Genomic DNA, 12,415 nt, shown 5'->3' with positions numbered 1-12,415 from the left:
GTCCCAGCACTTTGGGAGGCTGAGACAGGCGGATTGCTTGAGCCCAGAGATTCAAGACCAGCCTGGGCAACATGGTGAGACCCCTGTCTCTACTTAAAACAAAAGATGTAAGGAAAAAAAAAAAGAAAAAAAAAAATGTCAGAGAAGCTCTGGGCCACCTCCCCCACCCCCCACTCCTCCAACACACACACACACACACACACACACACACACACACACGCACCTGTCTATAGTCTAAGCAGGTCCTGCTCTTCTAACCCACCCGGGACAGTCCCTGCAACTCCAGCCTGACCTCACTTCCTGCTTCCATAGCTAGTTTGTTTTTTTGACACTTATTGGTAGACACTCCAGATCATTTCATTTTGCTTCCAGTACCCTTTCCCCTTCCTAATACAAATGCAGAACAACGTGGGAATCCCCTTTCTGGGGGAAGCAAAGGTGCAGCTTTAAGAGAAAGGGAAGGGAGGAAGGGGGCGCTGACTCAGATCCTCAGATCCATTGGCTGCTGGAGGGAATCCCACCTCAGGGATTGGGCGTAACAGAGTCCGCCTCCTCTTGTGATTGGCTAAACCAGAGAAATAAAACGCGGCTGTGCCGGCCTCCTCCACAGTTGGAGGGAGGCAGGGAATCCGGCTGGGTTGGCGTGCCGAGACGCACCTGGCGCAACCCTCCCTTCTGAATCGAAATTCAAGTCCCGCGGACACTGCAACCATGAAAGAGAGACGGGCCCCCCAGCCAGTCGTGGCCAGATGTAAGCTCGTTCTGGTCGGGGACGTGCAGTGTGGGAAGACCGCGATGTTACAAGTGTTAGCGAAGGATTGCTATCCGGAGGTGAGCTGCCCGCCCGCCCGCTGGCCGGCTTTTCTCCCTGCCAGCCCGACTTGGGGTAGATTTCCACCTGCCCAGGAGACGTGGCTCCCCCAGCCCCAGCCCATCCTCAGCCGCTTTCTGAGGCTTTCCCATCCTCCGCTGCTTTTTGGCTGGAGGACTGCCCTGCCTTAGCTTCCCCTGAGACCTGTTCCACTTCTGCCGCCCCGCTGGCTCCTCCTCACCTCTTCACCCAAAGGCCCCATCAGATCCCCTCCACCTTCCTGCGTCCCTGGAGTCTGCTCTCAGGAGAGGGCACTGGAGGCATTTGAGTCTGGGGTTTCTTCTTGACGTAATCCCTGCCTATCCGCTCACCTGCTCCTCAAAGGCTCTATGCCAGTGCCTCCAGGCAGGCTTCTGCAGCCCTCTGTTCACCATGCTGGAGGGGTTTGAGAGGAGATGAGCTAGGATTGGCTTTGGCCTGTGGCTCTCTCAAATTGGGAAACACAAATCTGGGGATGGGAAGAATCTGTGTGTGTTTGTGTGTCCCTAATCGTCTAGGATATGAGGGGATTACCCCTGGTGCGGTGGTGGTGGGGGGGGGTGTCATTCACATTTCTCACTGCCACAGAGCAAAGTGCCCGGTCCCCCACATTCCCTTCCCTCCTGACCCAGGCATCTCCTCTGGTTTCTTGTCTCCTGTGTCTTTACTGTCTCTCTGGTGAGTGCGCGTGTAGCCAGCACTAACCAGGGGATCTGAGGGTAGGGGGGCCCGGGGTGAATGTTTCCTCTCTTTTCACAGACCTATGTGCCCACCGTGTTCGAAAATTACACAGCCTGTTTGGAGACAGAGGAACAGAGGGTGGAGCTTAGTCTCTGGGATACCTCAGGTAAGAATTCGGCTCCAAATGCCCCTTTCCCACCCCCACTGGTCTGCTGTGTAGCTGCTGTCTTCTAGAAGTTGTTTTCCCCTTTGGTGGGGAGAAGTGAAAGAAGAGAATCTGAAGACTCCTTAGTTGTGGGGAAGGGTGACAGTTGGTCGACTCAGTTGCATGGTCCAAGGGTGCAGAGTAGGTGAAGCCCAGGAGCTACTCTCTTCCCTGCGTCTAGTTCCACCCTTTAGAGGGCTGGGATGGTGAGGTGAAGGGATCCATGAATATTCCTGGGGTGGGAGGGCAGTAAAACAGGACTTCTCCTTTTCCTTCCCTGCCACCCAGCGTGTGGGGGCGCGCGCGCGCGCGCACACACACACACACACACACACACACACACACACACACTCTTTTTACTTCCCCAGAGCAAAGCCAAATAAGAGGCAAGAGGCAGTGCTGCTGGAGGCAGTGTGGTTGGGGCGGGGAGACAAGTCTGCTTTGGGGAAAGATTGCTCAGACTCAGTTTCGTCTCCTGCATTCCACCTTGGGCCACTGCTGTCCTCCTGCCGCAGCTCAGCCCCACTGGTCACACCGCTGCAGCTCAGGGATGAAGCGATGCATCATCGATGTTTTGGAGGGTGGGGGAGATGGCTTAATATAGGGCATAGTCAGTTGCGAATAGTGGCCGGCAGGGCAGAGGGGAGGTTGGCTCTGCCTGTTTTCCCTCTACTGGGGTGAGGTAGAAGATGCCCTGTCTCTCTAGAATGTAGAAACAATGTTTTTCCAGCCTCTCAGCCCCAAGCCCTTAGTGCTAGGCTATCCTTTGCCTTAATTCTGACCCCTTCCCATTATCTCTTTACCCCGTATCATTTTCAAAGGACTGGCTCAGAGTCATAATAAAGGAGTAAAAGCCGGGAATAGGAGAAAGAAAATAAAATCTGCCCCTCCCCAAAAATGCATATTCAGGCTGAGTTTTAAAAGGGACCATAAATCACTGGGTGTTTCCTGCTACATAATATATATGCTGTCCTGCTCCTCCAACAGTTGTTGTTCCCATGCTCCAGTTCTGAGGTCTGAAAAGATTGGGGCTAGGGGATGGTTAGACAGACAATGAGCCTTTCCTCCCCAAACAAAAATTCCCCAACCTGGTGTGCTTTTCCCTTGTTGCAGTTTCAGGGCTTGGGAGGCAGGGTTCTGGTTCTCCTGGGCTGTGCTATGCTGGCTAGATCGGACTAGAATGCAGTTTGACTGCATGATGTATAATTTTTTGGTTTTTCATCTGCTGTACCCTCCCACCTTCCAATCTTCCCAGAATCTTACTGCAGCTCATCTCTTTTCACTACCACCGCCCAAACCCCCTCCCCCCACCTCCTCCCTCTTTCCACAGTCAGAATGCAGCCCTCAAATCCCAAACCAGATCATGGAAAATCAGCAAGTATAGTCTCTATTCCCTGTGTCACACCTCCAACCCCCAATTTCCGAAAGGATAAAGGCTGTCAGTTATTCTCAAACTCCCTCTTTCAGATTAGGTTCCCATAAGGAAGGAGGAAGTGGCCATGGTGTGTGGGATAGGGTTTCCCAATGCTGGGGTCAGGGTTGACCCTGTTCCCATTATTCACTTGCTGGTCTTAAGGGAGGGGGATTGCTTGGAGCCAAAATGGAGGCCTCCTCCCCTCCCCCTTCCCCAATGCTGCAGTGCTTCCGCTCCTCAGTGCTGCAGTGGTAAGACCCCACCTCAGAAAGGGATGGGGGAGGCTTGCTAAAGGAGCAGGCAGCTATCCCAACTCCCCTGTATTCCTTTTTTTTAATGATCAACATCCCCCCACCAGCTTGGATTCCCCCCAGTTTCCATGGCGATTGCGGTGCAGGGAGAGGGGCTGCTTGCTATTCTGAGCACGGATTGTCTGGGTTCCAAATCCGCTACTGCTCCTTCCCCAGGGTGGAGGGGGTAGGCTCAGCCCCTAGCATTCTCCCATACGGGACCACCTGGGTCTGCATTGCCTGTTTCCCCCCTAACGAAGGACTCTTGCTCTAGCCTCTAAATCCCCAGCCATCGGTGCTGCTGTCTTTAAGACTGCCTTTCTGAGATGTGGGGGGGTCAGGGGGTACAGCTTTCCTTTTGCCCTTTTCAGTGTAAGCCGATCTGGGTGGGTGGAGAAGTGGGGCACTGAACCCTTGATTCTTTCCCTCCCCTGCTAGCCTCCTAAAGTTCTGACCCCATGGCAAAGCAGCAGCCAGGTTACGTAACAGGCAGGTTTGTCTCTTCACTGGGGAGACCCTGGAGCAGAGGGGAGTGAAATTGGGCAGCAGGCAGGCTCTAGAAGAGAGGAACCCTGAAATAAGCACTGTCTCTCTGCAGGGCTGGAAGCATCTTCTGGGACTCAGAAAACTAGTAGATGTCCAATTAAGCTGCTGTAGGAGACCCGGACAGGGCCAAATTATACTCCACCCACTTGATTTTGCCTTCTTTCCCTTTTTCTGGACCAAGGGGGATGATATTCTTGCATGACCTTCTGGCAGACGGTCAGGTCTCAAGCTTCCAGCCATAGCACATTCCCCCGGGAGATGGGTGGATCCTCAGGGATTGTGGGTGGTATTCCCAGGGCTTTAGGGCTTAGGCCTATTGGGGAAGGAAAGCACCGTGGCTCACCATCAACTTTTTCTGGCCTACACCAGGATCTCCCTACTACGATAATGTCCGTCCACTCTGCTACAGCGACTCGGACGCAGTATTACTATGTTTTGACATCAGCCGTCCAGAGACAGTGGACAGCGCACTCAAGAAGGTAAGACTAGATCAACTCTCCAATCTCTAACTCAGCATGAGGACCAAGAAGGAATCGTGGGGACCTTGTCATGAATGCCCTCTTGTATAACATCAAGAAACGGAAGCCCAGGAAGGAAGAGATTTGCCCAAGGCCACACCATTAGCTACAGCTCTGGGACTGGAACTTGGGTCTGCTTACCCCGCTGCCTCCCACCCTTTTTGTTATCCCATGCTGCCTTGCCAGAGGCCCCACAGGGGAGGGTGGTGTTGAAGACTCAGGAAGCAGAGGACAGAGAGTCAGAGAACCTTTAAGTGATATGGTATGAGGGTCAGGCATGGGATCTTTGGAGGCAGCTTCTATAGACCCTGGTCCCAGTCCCACTGAGAATGGGCAAGCTAGGCAGGTCTGAGCTGAGCTGCTGGTATGAAATGCTTGGGTCTGGGCAGATCCGCCAATGCTGAGGAGTCCTAGGAAACCTTGTGTATCTAGTAGAGTATAGAAGATGCTGGGATCACCTTCTTCCCTTGGGAAGAGACTGGTTGGCTTCCCCCTGGCATTCTGGACTTGTGAGGCCCTTTGGGGTGAGGGGGCAGATCCTTGCTCTGTATGCTTGGCAGAGAGTGGGAGGAGAATTGCCCTTGCGCTCTCTCTGGTGACTGGGCCATAGACTGGGGGAACAGGCTCCTGGGTCAGCACTCTGGGGGCCCCAAAGGCCTCATGGGCAGGAAGATGATGTAATTAGTGCAGTGGCGATGCTGTGACTCATAGGGAGGACTGGGCTGGTGATAAGCGAGGTGATGTGTGTAATGTTGCCAGCCAAGCTTCTCCTGGTATCTGTCTACCACTAACTCTCCTCCCTTCCTCCTTCTCCTTCCCTTCCTCCTGCTCGACCCCTCAGTGGAGGACAGAAATCCTAGATTATTGTCCCAGTACCCGCGTTTTGCTCATTGGCTGCAAGACAGACCTGCGAACAGACCTAAGTACTCTGATGGAGCTGTCCCACCAGAAGCAGGCGCCCATCTCCTATGAGCAGGTATGTGCATGTGCAAATGCGTGTTGTAGGTTGAAGTGAGGAAGGCTAGAGGCAGACAGCTTGAAATACGGCCCTGGCTCAAACTCTTCCACTATGGCAAGAGACAACTGCTGTAATAATTAGCAAATGAGTCATCTGGAGAGAGGTGGTGGGTACCTGCTTACCCAGATGTATGCTGTCAGTTAGCAGGCGAGTTATTCCTGTGTGTGCCCACATTTCTAAGACTGTATTCTGACCACCTGCATTAGAATCATTAGAGGTGTTCATTAGAATTTCACACACACACAAAAAGAGACCCTGTCTCAAAAAAAAAAAAAAAAAAAAAAAGGAGGAGGGGCACTGTGCACGGTGGCTCACACCTGTAATCCCAGGACTTTGGGAGGCCGAGGCCGATGGATCACTTGAGCTCAGGAATTCAGGACTAGCCTGGCCAACATGGCAAAACCCTGTCTCTACTAAAAATACCAAAATTAGCAGGTTGTGGTGGCATGCACCTGTAATCCCAGCTACTCGGGAGGCTGAGGCAGGAGAATTGCTTGAACATGGGAGATGGAGGTTGCAGTTAGCTGAGAATGTGCCACTGCACTCCAGCCTGGGTGACGGAATGAAAGACTCTGTCTCTAGGAAAAAAAAAAAAAAAAAAAGAGCCAGGTGTGGTAGCTCACGCCTGTAATCCCAGCACTTTGGGAGACCGAGGCAGGTGGATCACTTGAGGTCAGGAGTTCAAGACCAGCCTGGTCAACATGGTGAAATCCCGTCTCTACAAAAAATACAAAAAATTAGCCAGGGATGGTGGTGCACACTTGTAACAGAGTGAGACTCTGTTTCAAGAAAAAAAAGAAATGATCTGCCTAGGCTGGAGTGCAGTCACATAATAGTTGTTTATGCAGCCTTGGCCTCCCGGACTCAAGTGATCCTCCCTCCTGTCTCCCTAGTAGCTGGGACTATAGGTACGGGCCCCATACCTAGCTAATCTTTAACATTTTTTGTAGAGACAAGGTCTCATTATGTTTCCCAGGTTGTTCTTGAACTCCTGACATCAAGTGATTCTCCCACCTTGGCCTCCCAAAGTGCTGGGATTATAGGTGTGAGTCACCACACCTGGCCTGGAATCTGCGTTTTTGATAAGACCCCTGGATAATTTCTTATGTGCATGAGAGCATAGGGTTGGGGGACGGAGTTTCGCTCTTGTCACCCAGGCTGGAGTGCAATGGTGCGATCTCAGCTCACTGCAACCTTTGCCTCCTGGGTTCAAGCGATTCTCCTGCCTCAGGCTCCCAAGTAGCTGGGATTACAGGTATCTGCCAACACACCCGGCTAATTTTTGTTATTTTTAGTAGAGATGGGGTTTCACCATGTTGGCCAGGCTGGTCTCGAACTCCTGACCTCAGGTGATCCACCTGCCTTGGCCTCCACTGCACCTGACCTGGGGAGCTCTTAAGAATACTAATGCTGGCTGAGTGCGGTGGCTCACGCCTATAATCCCAGCACTTTGGGAGGCTGAGGCGGGTGGATAACAAGGTCAGGAGATCGAGACCATCCTGTTTAACATGGTGAAACCCTATCTCTACCAAAAATACAAAAAATTAGCCGGGCGTGGTGGTGGGCGCCTGTAGTCCTAGCTGCTCAGGAGGCTGAGACGTGAGAATGGCGTGAACCCAGGAGGTGGAGCTTGTAGTGAGCTGAGATTGTGCCACTGCACTTCAGCCTGGGCACAGAGCAAGACTCTGTCTCAAAAAAGAAAAAAGAAAAAGAATACTAATGCCTTGGCTCTATACCCAGAATTTTTTTTTCCTTTTCCTTTTTTTTTTTTTCCTCCCAGAGATAGGGTCTTACTCTGTCACCCAGAAAGAAGTGCAGTGGTATGATCTGAGCTCACTGCAGGGTAGAACTGCTGGTCTCAAGGGATCCTCCCTAGTATTTGAGACTATAGTTTTGTGCCCACTTCCAGCGAATGTTTAAACATTTTTAAAAAGTTTTTATTATTTTATTATTTTATTATTTTTATTTTTGAGATTTATTTTTGTAACCCCGAAGTGCTGGGATTACGGGTATGAGCCACCGCGCCTGGCCGCCTAGGCTGGTCTTGAACTCCTGGCCTCCTCAAGTGATCCTCCTACCACAGCCTCCTGAGTAGTTGGGATTAGAGGCACTAGCCACTGCCCCAGCTATCCCCAGGGATTGTGATTTAGTTTGGCATCAATATAGTTTCAAGAGTATTCCAGGTGATTTATAATGTGCAGTCACACATCGTCTTAAGAAAAAGAGGCATCATCAAACAGGGTGTATGCCAAAAAAAAAAAAAAAAAAAGACAAGACAATCGAATAATCGGCAGAGGGTGGTATTTGGAGATTGGCAGCTGGGTCCCCTCTGGAGTGGCCCTGGGGAGTGACACACAAGAGGCAGCGTCTCAGAGCCATTGTGGCCCACTGCATTAATGCCCTCACCCCCCCCTGCAGGGCTGTGCAATAGCCAAGCAGCTGGGTGCAGAAATCTACCTGGAAGGTTCGGCTTTCACCTCAGAAAAGAGCATCCACAGCATCTTTCGGATGGCTTCCATGGTGTGTCTGAACAAGCCTAGCCCACTACCCCAGAAGAGCCCTGTCCGAAGCCTCTCCAAACGGCTGCTCCACCTCCCCAGTCGCTCTGAACTCATCTCTTCTACCTTCAAGAAGGAAAAGGCCAAAAGCTGTTCCATTATGTGAAGTGGAAATTGGAGGGGGGAGACAACCCCCTACTTCCTCCCTTGGGGTGCAGAGGCACGGGGAGAGGGAGGATGAGACAATTTAGGACACTGGACATGAGTTTTTCAGATGGCCACGGTGAGGGCTTGGAAGGAGACAGGAATGGGGCGAGGAAGGAGCCAGGCCCGGCATGAGGACCTGATGCTGAGATAGAACCATCATACCCCAAGCTAGGCACTAGGTTGTGGAGGGGGCGGCTACCCCAGTGCCCCCCGGCTCCAGAGGAAGGAAAGCTGTGGGGGACGGGGGGCATGCTGGCCTCCTGGGCTTGGAGGCCTACAGCTGCCTCACCTTCAGCATCATGCCTCTTCCACACAGCGTTTCCATGCAGGCCAGGGGATGGGAGGGGTCCCAGAGCCCTTCCCTTCCCCTCTAAGGAGGCAGCAGTTGAACAGAGTGGGGAAGCTGAGTGGCAGCTCCCTTGGGGGTTTAGCCCAGGTGCTTCGTAAATGCAATCGGAAGTGCAGGAGCTGGTCAGAGCCAATGAGAAGGAAACCTCATCTTTGCATAGCCCATGCCTCATGGAGAGGTGACATCATACATTCACATGCTTCTCACCTAAGTCCCCAGGGTCCAAGGGAGAAGCCCCAGACCCCCTTCTCTTGCAGAGTGTGGGGGTGGTGGTGCTGCAGGGGCAGGGCTGGGTGGGGGTCACCAGACTTTTTCTGCCCTTAGGGCAGTACAGCTGGCATTTGTTTTATAGACTCTTGTCTTTGGAATTGGGGGGAGGGGGGAGTGTTTCAATCTGTTATATGTTCTGTGTTTAATGAAGAAAACCTATTTATTAATGAAAAATATAATACATATAAAGAGTTTGGCTCCGCATTTTTTTCTGTTTTCTTTAGTTGTTACAATCGGTATTTTTTTGTGTGTGTCTTTTTTTTTTTTTTTTTTTTTTTTCCCTTTTCGTGGAGCACGGGGTCTCCCCATATTGCTCAGGCAGGTCTCGAACTCCTGGGCTCAAGCTATTCTCACATCTCTGCCTCCCTAAGAGCTGGGATTACGGGCATGAGCCACTGTGCTGAGCCCTTTGATTGATGATAATGAGAGAAAAGCTGTCCTGGGGCCCTTTCTGTGGGTTGCAGAAGGGCTGCCTCTACCATTCCCCAGCTCCTCCAAGAAGGAGCTTCTCTCCTCCCCCATCCCCCTACCCTAGCCCCGCCCAAGACCTGCCAAACCAAGGAAGAGTTCCTTAGCCCTAGAGCAGGGGTACAGGGGTTCTCAATCCTGGAACTATTGACATTTTGAACTGGATAATGCTTTGTTGTGAGGGACTGTCCTATGCAGCCCAAGATGTTTAGCAGTGTCCCTGACATCTGGTGGATGCTAGAAGACAGCACCCCACTCTCCAGCTATCACACCCAAAAATGTCTCCAGACATTGCTAAATGACCCCTGTGGAAAAATTCTGGTTGAGAGCCACTGCCCTGGAGAGTCTAGAGGAGAGAAAAAGGTTTGATGAAATAATCAGTAGAGAATCCAAACTGCTGAGATCCCACTCCACATAGGTGGACACACTAAGCCAAAGCTGGGGGAGGCTCCTGGGATTCTGGTTTCCTCTGAGTTCGAGGAGAGGTGACATTGCCTTCATGACCTTCCAATTCCGATGCCTACTGATGGCAGCTCAGGGACCTTAACTCTTCCTTTCTCAGTGACTTATAGCTCTTGTTTTCCAAGTGCCATAGTGTAGTGCTAGTGCTAGAAATAAAGTTAACATGTACTAGGTCGGGCGCAGTGGCTCATGCCCATAATCCCAGCACTTTGGAAGGGTGAGGCGGGTGGATCACAAGGTCAGGAGATCAAGACCATCCTGGCTAACACGGTGAAACCCCATCTCTACTAAAATACAAAAAATTAGCTGGGCATGGTGGCATGTGCCTGTAAGCTGAGGCAGGAGAATTGCTTAAACCCAGGAGGCAAAGTGCAGTGAGCTGAGATGGCACCACTGCACTCCAGCCTGGGCAAAAGAGGGAGACTCTGTCTCTAAATAAATAAATAAAGTTAGCATGTACTTAATGAGTGTTCAGCACTGTGCACTGTGTTGAGGGCTTTATATGATCACGTTTAGCCTCATAAATGATAAGAGCTAACATTTGTTCAATGTTTACTATGGGTCGGGGGCATTTACGAGATTTTTATTTTTTTTGGAGACAGGGTCTCACTCTGTCGCCCATGCTGGAGTACAGTGGCATGACTACTGCTCACTGCAACCTCACCCTCCTGGTTCAACTGATCCTCCTATCTCACCCTCCTGGGTAGCTAGGACTACAGGAGTACCACAGTAGTCTATTTTTTGTAGAGATGGGGTTTCACCATGTTGTCCAGGCTGTTCTCAAATTTCTGGGCTCAAGTGATCCTCCTGCCTCAGCCTCCCAAAGTGCTGGGATTACAGGCATAAGCCACGGTGCCTGGCCCCACTTATGAGTTCTTTCTATGTTATTTATTCCTGTGATAACCCTACGAGCCTATGAGGTGCTATTTTTTTTTTTTTTTTTTGGATGGAGTTTCACCCTGGCTGGAGTGCAATGGCATGATCTTGGCTCACCACAACCTCTGCCTCCTGGGTTCAAGTGATTCTCCTGCCTCAGCCTCCTAAGTAGCTGGGACTACAGGCATGCACCACCATGCGTGGCTAATTCTGTTTTCTTTTTTCTTTTTCTTTCTTTCTTTTTTTTTTTTTAGTAGAGATGAGGTTTCTCCATGTTGGTCAGGCTGGTTTCAAACTCCTGACCTCAGGTGATCCACCCACCTCAGCCTCCCAAAGTGCTGGGATTACAGGCGTGAGCCACGGTGCCCGGCCACTATCTACTTCATTTTAAAGAAAAAGAAGACCGAGGTTCAGAGAGATTAGGTAATGTGTACAAGGTCACACAGCTAGAAAGTGGCTGAACACGGATACAAATCCAGGCAATCTGGCTGCACATCATGCACTCTAACCTGCTCTGCTGTCCTGTCCTGTGAGGGAAGTGGTACTATCTCTGTTTTGTAAATGAGGAAAGAGAAAAGCCAGAGATGCCATATAATTTGCACAAGATCACAGTACTAGTAAGTAATTGAGCCAAGATTCAAACCAGATCTCACTGTTAACCAAAATCCTATGGACCCCTTACTGGTAGGCATGTTGTACCTAAATAGGTATCTCCAGTTATGGTTCTTACTAGAACACCATTCCTCTGTCTCCATCTCCAAAGATGATGGTTTGGGTGCGGTGACTGATGCCTGTAGTTCCAGCACTTTGAGAGGATGAGCCGGGCGGATTGCTTGAGGCCAGGAGTTTGAGATCAGACTGGACAACATTGCAAGACCCTGTCTCTACAGAAAATAAAACGATTAGCCAGGCGTGATGGGGTGCACCTGTGGTCCCAGCTACTTGGGAGGATGAGGCAGGAGGATCGCTTGAGCCCAAGTCAGGGCTGCAGTGAGCTGTTTGTGCCACTCCACTTCAACCTGGGCAACAAAGTGAAATCCTGTCTCAAAAATAAATGAGTAAATAAGCTGGGCACGGTGGCTCACGCCTGTAATCCCAGCATTTTGGGAGGCTGAGACAGGTGCATCACGAGGTCAGGAGATCGAGACCATCCTGGCCAACATGATGAAACCCCTTCCCTACTGAAAATACAAAAATTAGCTGGGCGTGGTGGCACATGCCTGTAATCCCAGCTACTTGGGAGGTTGAGGCAGGAGAATCGCTTGAACCAGGGAGTTGGAGATTGCACTGAGCCGAGATTGCACCACTGCACTCCAGCCTGGTGACAGAGCGAGACTCCATCTCAAAAATAAATAAATACAATAAAATAAAAATACAAACAAATAAGAAAACAAAGATGCACGTTTGTGAGAAAACTAGTGGGGCAAGACAAATAACAAGTATCCTTGAAGCCCTACATGTGTCATGAGAGGTGTGCACGAGTACTAGAGGAACTCTGCCACTATGAACTGGGACAAGCTTTATCACCCTCCAGGAGCTCAGTTTCCTCATCTTTAAAGAGAGTTAAGATGGCAGTCTGAAAATGGGGAAAGGTAATGGCCTCTGAAGTTAAATGAACCTGAATTTTGGCTCCATTCTTTTCTTTTTTCTTTCTTTCTTTTTTTTTTCCAGTCAGGGTTTTGCTCTGTCACCCAGGCTGTAGTGCAGTGGCACGAGCATGGCTCACTGCAACCTCGACCTCCTGGGCTCAAGCGGTCCTCCTG

At 50.8% G+C, this 12,415-nt stretch overlaps 1 protein-coding gene across 1 annotated transcript; it reads left to right on the top strand.

The window, feature by feature from the left end:
* The first annotated feature begins 585 nt into the window (after positions 1-585).
* Positions 586-9,037, top strand: RND1 (Rho family GTPase 1). The gene is made up of 5 exons (XM_003906307.4): positions 586-831; positions 1,610-1,697; positions 4,356-4,465; positions 5,346-5,480; positions 7,941-9,037. Exons 1-5 carry the CDS (start codon positions 712-714, stop codon positions 8,184-8,186), a joined length of 699 nt encoding a protein of 232 aa, XP_003906356.1. The 5' UTR covers positions 586-711; the 3' UTR covers positions 8,187-9,037.
* The last annotated feature ends 3,378 nt before the right edge of the window (positions 9,038-12,415 follow it).

The sequence above is a fragment of the Papio anubis genome, chromosome 9, assembly GCF_008728515.1.
Source record: "Papio anubis isolate 15944 chromosome 9, Panubis1.0, whole genome shotgun sequence".
In the NCBI taxonomy this organism is placed as follows: Eukaryota; Metazoa; Chordata; class Mammalia; order Primates; family Cercopithecidae; genus Papio; species Papio anubis.
Note: the sequence above shows the minus strand (reverse complement) of the source record. Positions and strands in the feature narration are given on the sequence as shown.